This window comes from Punica granatum, chromosome 2, assembly GCF_007655135.1.
Source record: "Punica granatum isolate Tunisia-2019 chromosome 2, ASM765513v2, whole genome shotgun sequence".
NCBI lineage: Eukaryota > Viridiplantae > Streptophyta > Magnoliopsida > Myrtales > Lythraceae > Punica > Punica granatum.
In genome coordinates this window covers 4,232,396-4,249,981 of record NC_045128.1, presented here as the reverse complement: position 1 = coordinate 4,249,981, position 17,586 = coordinate 4,232,396, and the positions used below count along the sequence as shown (strand labels likewise).

Below are 17,586 nucleotides of genomic sequence, written 5' to 3'. Positions count from 1 at the left end.
AAATAAAAATAAAAATAAAATCGATTGGGCCCTCAACCAGTGCCTACCATTGGAGTGAAGAATGCCTCTTTGGTTGCTGGTGTCTCTTCTGGTGATGTGGCGCCTATATGGAGCCAGATTGGCCACAAATGGCGCCCAAATAAGTAAATATTCGGTGACTATTATATAGTCATTTGACTGTGCAAATATTCGATGAGTATAAGTATTTTGATTGATTACTACTTATTCAAAACGAAATGAATATTTTCTAATTTTCGATGCTCTCATCGAGTGTCCGCGTGGACCTGTTGAACTGCCATTGGCCCAATTGGCTGAGCCCTTTTGCCACGTCACCGACATGAGACGGAACAGCTGCAAGATTCCAAGGACCCAAGACGAATCTTCCCTCTGACAGAAGGTCCCTTCCGCTGTCGTTTCGTTCTTAATGTAACTTCGTCCCCTGCGAGTGAAACGCCTACAATTTTTACCTACTGCTGGAGCTCCGATCCTCTCCTCGCTCCCCCCCCGGCGGGCGAATGGCCGACTACCTGCCGCTGCCGGACGCTGCGGAACCACCGGCTCTGGCTCGGAAGAGCTCGCGTGTCGCTTCCGTCGACGTCTTCCGCGGCCTCTGCGTTTTCGTAAGCTCTATACTCCCCAATCTCTACTCTGTTAGCTCTCATTACTGCCATTGTCTTCCCAGTTACCGAAATAGTGTCGTCCTTTTCTTCGAACATAATCGGAGCTCGACAGCCTGGTTTTCTTTTCTTCACATGCAAGCTGGTTTCATGGTCAAGGCATTGTCAATTTTCCCTCGCAAGCTGCTTTTGAATTGGTTGCTGATGATAGTGTTTCATTTTTTGCAACAACCAGCTCATGATGCTAGTTGACTATGGTGGATCAATGTTCCCTGCCGTTGTTCACTCTCCATGGGATGGGCTCCGTTTGGCGGATTTCGTGATGCCATTTTTCCTTTTCATTGCCGGAGTGTCTCTGGCACTTGTCTATAAGGTGAACTCGAATCTCTCTCACCGATGATTTGTGTAGTTATCAATGGCTTTTCTGTTGAAATTTATCTGGGTCACTGCCCTAGAAATGAAAGACAATCTTTTGATTATCCAGAAAGTAACTAACAGGGTAGAAGCGACGTGGGTGGCGGTGCTGAGGGCGGTGAAATTATTTCTTCTCGGAGTATTTCTCCAAGGTGAGGTGACATTCGTATTGTTAGACCTTCCGTTTGTGCTCATAGAACACACTGGCTTATGAATATCGAGTAGCTCTGTGTGGTAGAATAAGAGTCAGAAGCGTTATTCTTCTAGTACGAGTACAAGTGTAATGGGCAGTATAGACTGTCACGTGCATTCTAGTCTACTGCGCTCCAGCTCAAATTTTCAAGAAGTTGATGATTCCATTGCAATTCCTTTTCTTCAGGGGGTTATTTACATGGCAGAGCTTCCTTGGCATATGGTGTTGACATTGAAAGAATACGTTGGTTCGGGGTTTTGCAGGTATTTCTGCTATCTTTTTTTCCTGTTTACTAAAACCGCTGTTTTAATACAAGTATCTGTAGATAATTTTTTCTCGGGATGTAGCTTCAGATAACTTTCGCAGGGGGACTAGCAGCAACAGATCTAACTAATTCACAGCCTTTTATATTGAATGTGGAGCAATGTAGCTGGTTGATTTTATAAAACCAGTTACTTTGGTTGTAAAAGAATCATGAATGGAGCGGTTTCTTTTTCCCTAGTTTATCTTATATTTGATAAGTCTATACAAGTGACCGCTATGGTATTTTTATCTCAGAGGATCTCCGTTGGATATATTGTTGCAGCTCTGTGTGAGATCTGGCTCACCTGTCGGACACGTAAAGAAGTTAGTCTTCTGAAGAGTTACTGGTGGCAATGGTAAGATTTTAACATGTTTTTTGTTATATGCTATAAATTTGCTGGTGGTGCACTTTACATGCCTAGAGCCTTGTTGAACCATACATTTTTGTTATTCTTGTTAGGGTGTAAAACAGCTGTTTCCTTAAGCATTCCATCTGGGATGATCAACCATGAGAAAATCGACTTCTATTATGAGAGAGAACCTAACCTCCACAATCCTTTGCTTTAGATTATATTAATATTATGTCCAATATCGTAAAGGAGTTGATTAAGAGATATCAGACGACTGATAGGATAGTTAAACTATTTATCCTCAGAACAAATGGAAGTAATAATTTTGGTAATAAATTCACCTATTTTTTTTTGTAAGCATACCCAGGGCCCCAGTAGCTTTAAATGACTTATTTGAAGATTCCTTGTTCCATAGTCTTTCTGGTTCTTTCTTCAGTTCTTGCCCTCACAATAAACTGATGTATATTCCATTTCTTCCTTGTCATTTTAATGTTGAATTGCATAATATATTCCAGGTCTCTTGCCATATTTCTTTCAGCTGTGTACTTGGGTTTGCTGTATGGTTTATATGTTCCAGATTGGCAGTTTGAAGTATTGTCATTACCTCATTCTTTGCTCCCAGCAAACGGTAGCAATGTATATACGGTGAGAGAAGCATTTTTCTTCTAATTTTCTTCTCTACCTTCTTGCTTTTTAGTGTTCCTATGTTTCTGGCATGGTAAATGTGTCTCTGCTTATTGGTATTTGGTCACAAGAGTACACCAGGATTTGGCATAGTTAATGTGTCTCTGCTTAGAGACTTTATAGCATTCACCAATTTGATAAGTTCCAATATGATGTCTTGAAGAAAAGATACATTTACATTCGACCAATACTCCGAAAATTGGTAACAGCGAATTAGTTTCCATATGTTCCATTGGTTTCACCATTTGACTGCGTGTAAGAGTCACATTTCTTATGGATCCGGCCATAAAGTTTGTGTGAGTTTGAGGGAAGTCATTTTTTAATATGATAAATGGCATGTGTGGGACAAGAAGGCGTCACTGCATGTTTTAACATATTAAGAAGTTGACTGCACCTTTACTTATACGCTGTTTATGTGTGTTCTCTTTTTCTTTTTTTTTTCCCCAGGTGAAATGTTCCATGAGAGGCGATCTAGGACCTGCTTGCAATTCCGCTGGAATGATTGATCGGCATGTTGTTGGAATCAATCATCTCTACACAAAACCTTTTTACAGAAATTTAGAGGTCTTCTCATGCTGGGGCTATAATGTCTATTAATATGATCAAGGGCCAGAGATGCCTTATCTTGACCTCAAATTACAGGTGTGCAACATGTTGACTGGTGGCCAAGTTCCTCAAAATTCACCACCATGGTGTCATGCTCCATTTGACCCTGAAGGTATCTTAAGGTGGTCAATCTATCTTTTCCCTCTCTTAAAAAAATTTAAAAAAAGAAAAAGAAAGAAGAAATGCTTCAGCTGCCCTTGTCATTCACAAGGCAAGTTTACGATATAGCCATGTTGGTGATTCCACCTGAACAAAGGACCAATTAAGAGCGACCAAGTTACTGTATTGAATGATGATAGATCAGTAAATAGATAGCTTGTGGGTATGTAAATATTCTAAATGTTAACTAAGTGATTCCAATATGATTAAAAAAAAAAAAGAGGGTCACTTAAATGAGTAACTACATTTTAGTTTCTCTTTTGTCTATAAAAGTGGGCAACATCTTTTCAAGTAGTGGCTAAGTTTGTTTTTCGTTTTCTATAAAGTACATAGTGAAGATTTTTCTCAGTACTCTCAGCATAGCTGACCAATGACATAGAATTTCCTCACAGCTCCCTGACAGCTGCTGTGACATGCATTATTGGACTCCAGTATGGTCATATTCTTGCTGACATACAGGTGAGATTACAGTTCTTCCTTAGCATATTAGTGACATTTCTTTAGTGGAGTGGGACCTTTATTTGCGTTCTTCTCAAAAATCATCATTCTTTTCTGTGGCAGTGCTAGTCGCGAATGTTTCATCTAAAACAAATTTTTTTTTTTCTGTTTTCTGCAGGACCCAAGAAGAAGACTAAAAAACTGGTGTTTACTTTCAGTTCCTATATTTGTCCTTGGAGCATTTTTCGCCTTTATAGGTATGAAATTTGGTGGTCACCTCTTGTAATATAGTTTTTAATGAGACGAAAAGAATCCTGCGTGAACAAATCTAATTGAATACTTCCTCCAATGCACTATACAGTATATACACTAACTATTCATGAGTACAATTTGCATACCATTTTATGATCAGTTTATTTTGATGCACTGGAACTTCGTGTCTCAACTAGAATTTGCTCAAATTGCATCCTGCTTGTAGTGTACTGCTGACCCGACTTTCCTCGCAAAAAAAAAAAAAATTGTGCAGGAATTCCAATAAACAAATCCCTATATTCAGTCAGCTATATGTTAATTACTTCTTCGTCGGCTGGTTTCACATTCTGTGTTCTGTATCTGCTGGTGAGTATCGATTTTGACCTCAGGTATTGTAAATGTCAGGAGCATATTTCTGCATTCTTTTCATTTTTATTTTTTGGGTTGCTTTACATGAGAGGTGTCATAACCTAAAAGTTTACCTCGATTAAAACATGAGGAAGTCGAATATTCTCTATTCCTCAATACGATACATTTTTCTGTGGAACTGGGAAAGGAATAGAGATAGGTAACTGACAGTAATTTGCTGTTGCAGGTTGATATTCATGGTTTCAAGTGTTTGACTTCAATCTTGGAGTGGACGGGAAAGCATTCACTCTCCATTTTCATTATCGTAGCTTCTAACATAGCGGTGATAGCGATTCAGGGGTTTTACTGGGAGAATCCGAATAACAACCTTGTGAGTATACTCTTACTGTAGGGGATGGAGTGACTTTGCCCTTTTATAGTATCTGCAGCATAACGATCTTGCTGTGCCTATAAGCAGATTCACTGGATTCTTACTCGCTTTGTGCCGACGTGACATTGTTCCTCTGCTCCCATGCACGGTAAAGCTCCTCCTATACAAATTGAATCTACCTTCACTGAATATTTGCATATCGTAATATATTCCTACTGCACACAGGTTCAACGGAAATAATGCCGGTAACTGTATAGAATAGCGGATTTGGCTGCTGTTATCACAGCAAATGATTAATCATGTGATGCTCCGAGGCGAAAATATTGTGTTTGGTTTTAGAGTTGAGTTTTGGTTTTAATTGATTTGTAATGATTGTGTTATTGAATTGTGAAAAAAGTAATGAATAGTTGAGAGAATTTAATATTAAAAATTGAATTGAATGGTTAAAAAAATCGAAGAAAAAGAAAAAAAAGTAATAATTGTGCTGTTGAATTGAAAATAAGTAGAGTTAAGTGAAGTAGAGTTGGAAATTTTTATGAAAACAAATAGACCCGCGCCTCGAAGGAACAGAACTGTCTTCTCTGATATAATATTGCCGGGAAAATTTCTTGCATATCTCCAGAAGGTTATTGCGTATAGAATGTTTGATCCTTCCTGGCCTTTTTATCTAACCGAAGGCTATAGCTTGGGATTTCATCAAATTTTCTCGGCACCGTAATTAAGGCTTTTAATAGTATATTGTCGGCCTTAAAATTAGCAGAGATTATATAATGTCGATGTTTCATCCTTCATCCAGATCATGGAAGACCCAGCATTTTGCCATGCACTTTACCATCGTGAAGTGCCCTTAACGATCCTGTAATATGATGTTCATCGCTGCAATCGTCTCATCGCTGTCTCAAGTGAATGCTACCAAAGACTGAAGAGACCATAGTCGTTGGGTGTTCCTATAAGATCTAGACGTTCCTATAAGATCTATAACAATCAATGGTGGTGATTAATCTCGTCTAATCAAGAGTGCCTACACTAGAAATTCTTGAGCAGGTAGGTTGTGTTTATTGAGATTACGGAAATTCCTAGGGCATAGGTTAGGCTTTGTCCGGAAGAGACACTGCTGATGAGCGAGCAGGGAAGAGCTCAGGGCTGTTTAATTATTGAAGGCAACCCCACCCACGCCATGAAAGGAGCAAAGGTTCAGCTTTGGGACAGGCATCATTTATTCAGAATCAAAAGCTATGTTCTCCCTTGGAAGAATGAGGCCAGAAATCTTTCTCCAAAGAGACCCATCAGTATGTGAGACGCATCCATTATTACTTCCCTAAACTCGCAAAGCAATCGCTTCGGGTACGGTAAGGAATCGAGAGGAGTATCGGGGAGGAAATAATTTCCGCGAACGCGCTGCGCAATGAAAGAGCTTGTGCTCTTTGTAGATCTCGGTATCTGATAGGGACCAAATAGCGTTGTCGAGTTCGGCGGTTTAATTTTGTCTCACTTGATGCAGGTCTCCCGTCTCTATAGGGGCGACCGAAGAAAGAAAAAGGACTCGTCATGATTCGAACCATCTCCCACTCTCATGTCGGAAAGCCTATGGTGCGTAGCTAGGTTATTGGGTCAAGGAACACTTATTCTCGATTTATTAGTCGGACTGAATCGAACCATTCATAACCGTGGAATGAGGCCCGATATTCCGAACTTGCTTCCGCAATTATCTGTCCCGGTAAATTGTTGTCCGAGAAAATGGACATGCACCCTTTATAGTGAATGCGACTTCGAAAAATTTCTTCAACAAAGTCCTTTTTTCCCCTCTCTCGGCTCCATGACAAACCTATAGGATTAGTAGGTAATACGAGAAGAAAAAGTAAAACGGAATATTTCACAGAAAAAAAATAGAATGGAAATGCCAGTGCCTGAATAGAAGTCTATAAAAATAAAAATTAACACTAAATATAAAAAAAAAGGATGATTTCTCCTCCTTGAGATGAATAAGAATGATTATTATCTTAATATATACTCCAAAAGGAATTATTATCCTAATAATAAAAGTTTAAAGGGTTAATCATTGGTCATAATTGTAAATAAAAGTCCTTGGGCCATATCCAGACAACCATTTCATCCTATGGGCAGGCTGTACATTCTCATCTTCAATCATTGAAGGTCCACTCTTCTTTTTAAATATTATTATCACTCTAATAATTAAATTCGATTAATTCAGGGAATTAGATAAGCTTAAAATTAATTAATTAACTAAATTTTCGAGCATGCTCGAACCATGTCAAAATCAATATATTGTAAAAGTCCCTCATTTTTCTCATACTACTGAAAATTAGTTCTTCGTTTCTTAACGAAGCATAATTCGTTCTCGTGAAAATAAGTTACCCTCTTAGCTTTGCCACTAAATCAGATGCACTACATTGACATCAAATCATGGTGTATTTAGCAGCACGAGATGTTTTTTGCTATTGAAAAATCTCGAACTCGTGATTTTTCTGTATCGTCATAATACCTAGTTACAAGCTTAATTGCTTTATTATTGTCATTTTACTACAAAATTTATTGAGATTTAATACTTAAAATCGTCCACTGAAAAAATAAAAATTTTAAAATAAGAAATCTTTGGAAATTGTAGGTATGTATTTTTGAAGAGGTCAGCTTTGGCTATATCTTCCAAATAAAAACAGAACCACGGTATCTGCCACTGGTATAGAAAAATAAGAAAAGAAATTAATTGACACGAAAAAAAAAATAGATATGTAAAAAGAAAGGAACCGAAAAAAAAAAAAGAGTACTCATTGCTGAGTTTGTACTTTGGTTAATAATTTTGCGTGAGTGTGTGCGTAAATCAACCTCGTGAATTCTTTCGTCTTGACACCTTTAACTTTGTAACTTTTTTTTTTCTCATAAAACAAATAGAATTTTATATACTAATTAATATGATATTCTTATAATCTACAAAAGAAAAAGCAAAATAATTATTTTCGGCTTACATATCACATCTATGCCTCGAAGTCTTCCCTCGTTTTCGTTTTGGTCTAAAAAAAAATCATATTTTCCATAATACATACGGAAAAAAAAAAGAGCAATATATCGGACTGGAAACTTTTATGCTTGTTGACTTGCTCATCGTTCCTTTTCCTTTCCGCTCCTTTAATTATGAGAACATGTTAGAAATAAGAGTTTAAATTAATTGTTGTACAAGATACTCTTGAGAGTTTCCACCCCAATTTAATTTAATTTATGCTTCGCCTTTGGCCCGTTATTCACTTAAAAAGAAAACTTTAAAGGCACCAATTCATCATGTCGGGAAAGGAAAACGAAAGAATTGCCATAGCTATGGCAACTTTATGGACATCAATGGAATGAGAGCCGAGCCATATGTTTCTTTCTCCTAAAAAATATTTACCCGGAGTCATTTATTATTTACCTTTAAGAAAAGAAAGATCGAAAATGGGATTATCGCCACTCGCATGAGTCCCTCTGTTCTTTGCTTAAGTACGACCCTAGCTTTCCCCGCAAATTTACTGCTGAGGTCAAAGTTAAGTGACTATCACTAGAAAGTTAGGTAGTGAAATTGAAAGATGGATTTGGTTCTTTCTTGAACTATAAATGCTTCAATTGGAGGACTCATATGTACAACTAGACAACATTGGGTGTTATATCTTTTAAGAAAAGAAAAAAAACCTTATGGTAAGATATATAGACATAAGTCTTCATCATCGTAATAGACAAGAAATATATATATATATATATATATATAAATTGCAAGAAAAAATGTTTCCGCTTCTTAAAACTCAACTATTCAACTCACACATGAAACAAGTCGGGATACGTATGTCCTATTGAGTGTCTCATGTAGCTTGGACTCTCATGAATTGTGAGCGTACTGACTCGTTCATTCCGAATGTTGCATGCACGATACGATTGCGATTAGCATGTTCCGTGTTAATTGCCTAGGAAAGCATCATAAATACTTGGTTTGAGAGGGAAAAAAGTAAAGGGGAAGATAGGGTTGCTTTCAGAAAGGTGGGCTGAGAGGGCCACCATATGAAACAAATTGATTTGAAAGCTACATGTGATTGCACCATAGAGAGCTTCAACCTCATGCCATGGCCACAAATTGGTAATGTGACCGTTGGTGGGTTCAAGTCTTTTTTTATGTCTTTTCCTTTCCTTTTCTTTTTTTTTTTAAATGTGTCACTTATCGGGGGGGAAAAAAAATAAATAAATCAAGAAGGAACACGGACTGACCTTTTCTCACTCTCTCCAATCTTTCCTCCCAACGGTCGAAGATCCAACGATTATATAGGAGAAGAATCTCGAAACATCTTCCCCTTCTGCACGATAAATGTACAGAATAGTATACTAGAAATTAATTGTGATATACAAAAAGAGCTATAACAGAACTAACAAATGCTCGTGATTTCATCAAGAAGTTCATTGCAGCATGATGATTATTGTTATATAAATTTAAGGCAGGTGGCACGTGATGGCAATTGAGAAAAGACCACATGTTGCCAAGCGAAATAAACTAAGAAGACTCCATTGAATTTATAAAAGACCTTACACCACAAATTATTAGTTCAAGTTTTTGGATTAGAGATAGATCGATCACTTTATAGGTTCAGTGAAAATTTTACGATAAAAATATATATTCTCTTTGCGGTTGTCGAGAGGAAAAATAAATTAATAAATGAATAAAAAAATAAGAAAGTACTCTGTCGAAGAGAAACAAACGTATAAGGCATTGTATTCTCTTAGGTAGAAAAAATAAGATAGGTTTCATTTGACTTTATTATATATACACACACGAATATTATATATGAAGAAAATTAAACACGATATAAATATACATGCGCTATGAGCAGAATTATAAAAATCTTTTTGATATTATGTAATTTTTTTTCAATTTTAAAATGGTTATTATATATTGTGAAAATTTAAAAAGTGTTATGTTTGAATTAGAAGTAATTAGAATACTTTTCCAATAATTTTTTATAAAAAAATTAGAGAAGGATTTTCTTTGGAATTTTTCTCGAAGATAAAAGAAGGATTTTTGAAATTTTAATTAAATTAATTTTTTGAAATTGAATAAGAAAATCATAAATGATAAATTATAAGATGTATATTATATATGTAGGAAATTAAACACGATATATTTCTTTTATATATATATATTTTGGATAGGGATAGACATGAGGTGGCCAGTGGGACCACAAGACGGAATGTGCCTCCGCATGAAAATTCGGGACACTTTGCCAGCTGGCACCATGTGATTCTCCTTTTCATTACTCTATATATATTTTAGTTTTTCTTTCCCAAAAAAAATTATGGCCATAATGATATTGTGATAATTTAATTTCAAATATATATATATGGCACTTTTGGCTTAACTACCCTTAGGCCACATGAGAATGTCAAAACATGAACAATTAATATATGACCCCTCTTTCAACAAAATATATATATATATATATATGTATGTATATATGACCCTCTTGAAAAATTTATATATATATATGTGTGTGTGTCTTTTTGGCATAATCGAGCCACCCAAAATTAATCTTTGTTTAAACATAACTACCGATATTGTTTAATCATAATTGAAGATCTTGTTTAATTATTGAAGACCAAGCCAGCTTATTTTCAAGAGCATGCATTGTCCTATATGTTTTTCTAAACTTATGCTCGAGGATCTTCTTTACACTGGCCGGAATGATATATATGAATATAAGTTCAGTAAACATTATTTCCGCTATGTAGTCCTAAGCGAACAATACAAGGATATTAATTGGGGCTACACTCGCAAGAGATTAAATGCTCATCTCTATTCTATATATTTCCTCCTTCATTATCGATATCATTTTGCTCCGTTTGTGAGATATAAAATCTTAATTTCAGAATTACACGATAAGAAAAAAAATATAATATTGTTGCAATAAGATTATTTCATTCACCATCCTTCTATATATGTTTAGGATTCTCTTATTATTTTTCCTATGTAAAGTACAACTCTCAATAGTATCATTCTTGTGCTGCAATCTGATTAACTGATCTTTTGTCATATAGATAATAAGGTAGGATTTTACGGGTTTAATTTTCAATGTGAAATTTTTTATTAATGTATTTGATTATTCTATTTTTTTTTTCAAATCATAAGAGAAGTAATGCTTTGGGGAGTAATTAGCAAAAGAAAATGCCTATGTATAGGATTATACTGAAAGAATGGGAAGACAGGAGGTGGTGAGAGGTGGAGCCGACAGAGACAAGACTAATTCTAATTGAGTAATCAAGACGACAAGGGAAGAGAGTGGAAAGGAGAGGGGGACCACATAATATTATTCTAAATAATTAAGAAAAATGGTGGCTTTGATGGATAAGAACAGTATTTATTTTGACGGAATTAAATTAAATTATATGACAGGACAGATTAGACAGTGTAACTAATTTTCTGTCAGGTCGGGAAGGAAACAAAAAAAAATTAAAATTAAATAAATAAGCAAATAAATAAATAAGAAGAACGAATGTTCTGTGGCTATGTCTTCCCCTTGTCATTCTTATTCTTCTATTCAAACAACCCTAAATTTGCATATGAAGAGGGGCTTGTCATTATGTGCTCGTTATGTTTTTCTTTTGCAAGATTATTATTCCTCGTCGTTTTCATTTTCACCCTTTTCTTGTTTCTTTTATACACATATAATATATATAATTATTCTCTCCAAGATCTAAAAAAGAAAAAGAAACAGGGGTGTTGTTGGGATTTCAAGGCTTCACTTCACATACGATATTATAACCTTCTAGCTCTGGAAAAATAAAAAAGTAAAAGAATTTGGGTGGAGATAGTTTTGAAGAATCTCAACTAAGGATAGTGTGACAAAACCATGCATGAAATGTGATGCAATTAGTAACTGCATTTATGTTATTGGACTTTATTTGTATGTAATGAATGAATTTGGAATCTAGTAAAATTAACTCCTTAGTATGAATTTGAAATCTAGTAAAACCAACTCATTAACGGGGATAAACTGACGTTTGAATAGAATATATATTAATTTAGACATACCTCGCGATTTTCGATGCAAAAAAGAAAATTGGCATTGTACGTACATCCTCGAGGGCAGAAGCCTAGAAGACAAAAAGTCATAACAAGCAATACGTTTGGTATTTGATTTCTAGAGGTGACTCAATTGTCGTAAAACCGACATTGGTTTGGACACATATTGTATATATTTCATCTGTATCGACTGCAGTTACAAGGAAGCCTAGTCATATACTAAAACATGCATGCACGTGTATATACACTAACACGTGTTCATCCCGAGTTTTGCTATGACCGGTTATGATCCGATTTTATGAGCGATTCGAATAATGAAATTATGGACAGGGCATTCATTCATTGAGAAAATTTAGAAACTGGGAGAGGTCCCACCCACAGAGAGGACATGGAGGGAGACAAAATATAACCGTTGTGAGGTAAGGTGATACTAACTGATGGTATGGTAGGGCTAACATGACAGCCTGACGCCCTCATTGTCTAACGATCGACAATATTCAGTGAGCATCACCTAATCATGTATTTGAATAAAACTCAACCAACAATAGACCTATGTAAAAAAAAAAAAAAGCAATGCATGGCACACGAAGTTTCTCTCCCTAATTTCACGTGTCAGTTATTATTAATTGAATTTTATATAGTCACGTGATTTATGTAATATTCACCGAATATTTTCTCAACGATAGACTGAATATGCATGAAACCCTAAAAAAAAAAAGATGCAAAAACAAGACAAAATATTCTCTTTGTTTTTTTTTTTCTAACCCAGGGTGTCCGGATATCGCTCGACTAATTCCCGAGGCTCCGTGAACTCCAGGCGACGCACGGAGCGGGTAATTACGCCAAAGGCACTCCGGTGACCCCAAGGGGATTCGAACCTAGGTCTCGGTGCAAATTTGGGTGCACATTAACTACTACGCCGAACCCATTGGGGTTAAGACAAAATATTCTCATATACACAAAATCTTGATCTCTGGTTCTTCGTCTTCTTCTCTCTTTCCATTTCCCATACATGTCAAGCACCGCCAAAGCTCCTTTTCTCTCCCTGCCCTCCCCCTATCATTTCGACCCTGTCGGTTTTCAGAGCCCGAAGTAGAGGTGTTAGATTTCAATAAGACTCCCCCGCTAATCGGCATCGAACAAAAGTCCACTATGTATTTCCTCATGTTTGTTGTTTTGTTTGTGTTGGTGTTTGTTTCCTTGTTTTTCTAAGCATGGTTCTTCAATCCCGGTTTGACAATTACTTGTGCTGGACACTGATACGGTCACCTCCCACATTTCCCATTAGTAAAATCATTGGTTGTTCGGGCTGTTATCGTCGATCCTTACCGACATAGTCTAATGCCGTTCTTCAATTCGTGCTATGAATCCCTTTGGGATTACGAGGATTTGTAGTCAGAGTGACTCGATCTTGTTAAGGTAGCCCTAGTCCATATTATGTTGAGCTAGTAAGGATCATGTGGTCGCTGATTGCCTATTCCGTACCCCAATGTACATTATATTTGCTTTTAATAAAATCTATTTAATATTCACCAAAAAAAAATTTCCTATACATGCAACACATATATATATATATATATACATGCAACCCTAAAATCCTATATATATATATATATATATATCCATATATCAACTCTGTCTGATATCTCTGTCTCCCTCTGTGATTTGAATGCATATGCGAGTGGATTGGTTATCATCTTTTATGATTAGCCCTCACATGGTTTCGCTGTACTTGTAGGCCCCTTCCACATCTCCCTCTCCCTAGCTCATATCCCCCGTTGTGGCAATGTGCCTGCATATTTATAATAACACGTCTATCGAACTAATATGATACGAAACTCACATAATATGATGTGCGCGAGGCATACCTCTTATAAACAATATAATTTTTTGACCAAATATAATTAATATAAATTTGGAAAAAGAAAAAAAAATGTAGTTTTTTTTCGATTTGAATCATGATATCTGGAAGTTCAATTGAGATCTGGCTAATTTAGTCGAGCTGAGTTCGTCCATTAAAGGGTAAAATTCTCACGGCATAAATTTTTTTCATTCACAATACTCTAATTTGAGACCTTAATTAAGAAAAATAAATGTCGAATCACTTGAACTATTCATGTTATTTAAAAAAGAGAATTTTTTTATTAGAAAAGAATATACATACTTTTATTTAACTTAATCCCCAAACTGCCCCGCCTTATCCTCAGAAATCACCACCCTTCGCTAAAGCCTCTTTAAAAGCCCACACTCCAAGGTAGAAAGAGGAACAGAACTCCATCCCTAGCAAAACCATAACAGAGAAGAAGAGAAAAACAGAGCAGAGGGATCAGAGCGGAGATGTCGAAGGAAGTGAGCGAGGAAGGGCAGAGGCACCACCATGGCAAGGACTACGTCGACCCGCCGCCGGCTCCCCTGTTGGACATGGCCGAGCTCAAGCTCTGGTCTTTCTACCGGGCCCTCATTGCCGAGTTCATCGCCACCCTCCTCTTCCTCTACGTCACCGTCGCCACCGTCATCGGCCACAAGAAGCAGACCGACCCTTGCGGCGGCGTCGGCCTCCTCGGCATCGCCTGGGCCTTCGGTGGCATGATCTTCATCCTCGTCTACTGCACCGCCGGCATCTCCGGTCAGCTGACTTCCACCTCAACTCCTCTGCTGCCTCTTTTTCTTTTTATATATCGTATCATAATTATAATTACAGCAACATATTTAAACTATAGTTTGCAAAATATGTTTCATGTGGTCGTTTAAAACTCACTAGGAGCATCGTGACCAGGCCAAGTGGACTCTTGACTGTGTCAGATTTAGTATAAGTTGAGAATATCTCATCGTTTCACCGAGAAAAAAGTATTTTAATTATGCTTTCATTTAGGAAGAAATATTTTTCAATTTTGTCTGAACATAGTCCAAAGATTACTCATCACACATTTTTTCCAACATGAATAATAGCGTTAGACTTGTAAGCAACATATGACGACATGAGTTATACATACGTGTTTCTAATATTTTTTCGGCTTTTGGGGCCTTGTTTTGATCATGTGCAGGTGGGCACATTAACCCGGCAGTGACGTTCGGGCTATTCCTGGCTCGCAAGGTGAGCCTGATCCGGGCGGTAGCGTACATGGTAGCCCAGTGCCTCGGTGCCATCTGCGGCGTCGGGCTAGTGAAGGCCTTCATGAAGCCCTACTACAACAGACTCGGCGGTGGGGCCAACGAGGTGGCCGCTGGATACAGCACTGGCACTGCCCTTGGGGCCGAGATTATCGGCACCTTCGTCCTTGTCTACACCGTCTTCTCCGCCACCGACCCCAAACGGTCCGCCCGTGACTCACACGTCCCGGTAAGTCAGGGGGCGCAGGGATATTACTGTAGAAAACTCAAAATTACAAATTTACCCTCGCAACTTTTGCGTACTTAATTTAGCTAATCGAAGCTGGTGTTTCCTCAGGTGTTGGCTCCTCTTCCGATCGGATTTGCAGTGTTCATGGTCCACTTGGCCACTATCCCCATCACCGGGACCGGAATCAACCCTGCCCGGAGCTTCGGCGCAACCGTCATCTACAACAACGGCAAAGCTTGGGATGACCAGGTATATAAACATACACCCCACATCTACATGAATAATTGTCTCATCTTCATTCATTCGTTCATTCATTTCACTTAATATCTAAAATTTTGATTCGCGGGAATGCAGTGGATCTTCTGGGTCGGGCCGTTCGTGGGAGCTCTTGCGGCGGCGGCGTACCACCAGTACATCCTCAGAGCGGCCGCCATCAAAGCCCTGGGATCCTTCCGCAGCAACCCCACCAACTAAGATTTAAGCCTCAAAATTCCCCAAGAAAAGGAAGAACTCTTTGTTTGTTTGTGCGTATGGATGGATGATGATGACGACGGAGAGGAGGAAGGAGAAGAAGACTGACCCCTTGTGTTAATTTGGAGATATCCTTGCTGATGAATGAATGAATGAATATTTATTCAGTCTCTGGACCTTTCTTCTTTGGTTGTATTTATGTCTTATTATTATTATTCTTCATGAGATGATCAGTAGTGGACTTGGGGTGCTGCTCTTGCTTTGCTTTTTCTTCCTTCCTATTACATTGTCTATTTATCGATAATCACATCCCGACTTGAAACGAGCCAATCTGCACATGAATTGTTCTCTCTAAACGTATGATAGATATGAATATGCCAAACTGCTCTAAAAGGAGAAAATCGAACCGCTCGGGAGCTTAGCTCTTCTGTTGGGTGATGGTTGTTGGGGTCGTCTAGTTTATTTTGGCACCTCGACCCTCTTTTCCCAAAAAAAAAAAAGAAAAAAGAAGCCAATTCTATCTTGAGTTCTCTAAATTCTCCCATAGGGCGATCGTTGTACAGTAAGAAGTAAGAACGACTCTTGATGAGAAGAGAATGGACAAGAACTATTATGTCACGGTCCTATCTTAGTAATAATATGAGGAGATGAAACCAGATACTTGCGATGTAATTCCATGGGCGAAGAGCCTCACGAATACGGAGCATGCAAGTTCAACGCGTAAATATTGAGTGAGTGTTATTTATTTACTTGAATGTATAATACTTAATTAAAATGTTTAAAATTGAAAAATTAGTTCCGCAATGCGGTCACAGATTCTCATTTATAAGTATTTTAATTGATTTTTACTTATCTATAGTGAATGAATAATACTCATTGGTTGGAACGTTTTCTTTAACTCAAAGATCATCTGGTCCAGTGGATAGATGATGATGATGATCATCAATGACGAAGTAAAACATAGGATGCCCCCTCACCTCCACCTGATTGATGACACGTGTCCCTCCCTGGTGGATCTTGGCACCGGGAGAAAAGTGTTTTCCCCCGCGAGTAGGAAAAGGAAAAAAAATTTTAAAAAAAAGAAAAAAAAAAAAGGGAGTTGTCTCCCTGGAAAGGTTGCATTGGAATGCTGGCAAAAGCGTGAATTGTTGCCCCACTTCGAGTCCAACCACTACACAAGACTGGACTGAAAGCTGAATGGGATTCTCCCGGCGGGGCAGGATGGAAGGGTCGATGGACAAAACTAATTACTGTTCGAAACGAGCATCCAAACCTTATAGGATGATATTGGAAATCGGGATAGGACGATGAGTGCCAGCGAAGCAAAAGGGGTTTTATGCCCATACTTAGAGATAATGGACATCACATGAGGAAGCAGAGTGATGGGGTCATCTGTCTTTCAATATCCACCGCACATCACATTCCATTAGATCGCAGTCCCCCCCCCCCCCCCCCCCCCCCCCCCCGAAGAAGAAGCCAATATGGAATATGAAAGAGAAAATTACGAAAAAAAATAATAAATAGTTAAAAGAATTTAATATTAAAAATTAAATTAAATGATTAAAAAAATTAAAAAAAAGTAATAATTACGTTATTAAATTGAAGATAAATGAAATTAAGTTAAGTAGAGTGGAGTAAAGTTAAAAAATAATGTGAAATCAAAGGAGGTTTTGCCCATATTGTGGCCTTCCACGGTTCCACCTCCTATTCCAGCCTTCGTTCGCGAGAAGCCGATCTAAAGGCACACAAGGAATGATTCCTTTGAAGGACCGAATGATTTGCCTGGTTGTCTCGGTGTTCTCTCTTCTTTCGCTTCCCATTTTCTGCTAAAATTTGAAAGTTTGTCTCACCTCAATCAAAGATGAGTACTACTCGAAATTTTTCTAGCATTGATTTGGACTTAAAAAAATAAATAAAAAAGATCCAGTAGTAGTTTTTGCACTGCGTCGAAGTTGTCAGGATACACCAGCAA

The 17,586-nt window shown here is 37.7% G+C and overlaps 2 protein-coding genes across 6 annotated transcripts; both read left to right on the top strand.

The window, feature by feature from the left end:
- Nucleotides 1-424: 424 nt before the first annotated feature.
- On the top strand, nucleotides 425-6,531 carry LOC116195274 (heparan-alpha-glucosaminide N-acetyltransferase-like). 5 transcript variants are annotated; one of them, XM_031524344.1, is made up of 14 exons: nucleotides 429-620; nucleotides 853-990; nucleotides 1,102-1,183; nucleotides 1,411-1,487; nucleotides 1,783-1,883; nucleotides 2,393-2,522; nucleotides 3,009-3,125; nucleotides 3,204-3,289; nucleotides 3,719-3,785; nucleotides 3,943-4,021; nucleotides 4,291-4,382; nucleotides 4,612-4,755; nucleotides 4,843-4,903; nucleotides 5,552-6,531. In XM_031524344.1, the coding sequence occupies exons 1-13, from the start codon at nucleotides 516-518 to the stop codon at nucleotides 4,876-4,878; spliced, it is 1,254 nt and encodes a 417-aa protein (XP_031380204.1). In that variant the 5' UTR covers nucleotides 429-515; the 3' UTR covers nucleotides 4,879-4,903; nucleotides 5,552-6,531. The 5 variants fall into 5 exon arrangements, 3 of the variants coding, with proteins under 3 accessions (XP_031380205.1, XP_031380204.1, XP_031380203.1); XM_031524343.1 differs by lacking the exon at nucleotides 5,552-6,531 and adding an exon at nucleotides 4,981-5,185 and having other exon boundaries at nucleotides 430-620; XR_004154612.1 differs by lacking the exon at nucleotides 5,552-6,531 and adding an exon at nucleotides 4,981-5,185 and having other exon boundaries at nucleotides 425-620; nucleotides 4,291-4,405; nucleotides 4,612-4,903.
- Nucleotides 6,532-14,059: 7,528 nt separating this feature from the next.
- Nucleotides 14,060-15,883, top strand: LOC116195278 (probable aquaporin PIP2-8). The gene is made up of 4 exons (XM_031524349.1): nucleotides 14,060-14,429; nucleotides 14,848-15,143; nucleotides 15,252-15,392; nucleotides 15,498-15,883. The coding sequence occupies exons 1-4, from the start codon at nucleotides 14,141-14,143 to the stop codon at nucleotides 15,615-15,617; spliced, it is 846 nt and encodes a 281-aa protein (XP_031380209.1). The 5' UTR covers nucleotides 14,060-14,140; the 3' UTR covers nucleotides 15,618-15,883.
- Nucleotides 15,884-17,586: the final 1,703 nt, after the last annotated feature.

What these genes read in the sequence shown, in the direction of transcription:
- LOC116195278 (XM_031524349.1), top strand. Translation starts at nt 14,141, where the DNA reads ATGTCGAAGGAAGTGAGCGAGGAAGGGCAGAGGCACCACCATGGCAAG. An exon ending in CCCGTGACTCACACGTCCCG is followed by an intron (nt 15,144 to 15,251) that starts GTAAGTCAGGGG and finishes GTGTTTCCTCAG; the next exon opens with GTGTTGGCTCCTCTTCCGAT. An exon ending in GCAAAGCTTGGGATGACCAG is followed by an intron (nt 15,393 to 15,497) that starts GTATATAAACAT and finishes GCGGGAATGCAG; the next exon opens with TGGATCTTCTGGGTCGGGCC.
- LOC116195274 (XM_031524344.1), top strand. Translation starts at nt 516, where the DNA reads ATGGCCGACTACCTGCCGCTGCCGGACGCTGCGGAACCACCGGCTCTG. An exon ending in AAGAGTTACTGGTGGCAATG is followed by an intron (nt 1,884 to 2,392) that starts GTAAGATTTTAA and finishes AATATATTCCAG; the next exon opens with GTCTCTTGCCATATTTCTTT. An exon ending in GACCCTGAAGGTATCTTAAG is followed by an intron (nt 3,290 to 3,718) that starts GTGGTCAATCTA and finishes ATTTCCTCACAG; the next exon opens with CTCCCTGACAGCTGCTGTGA.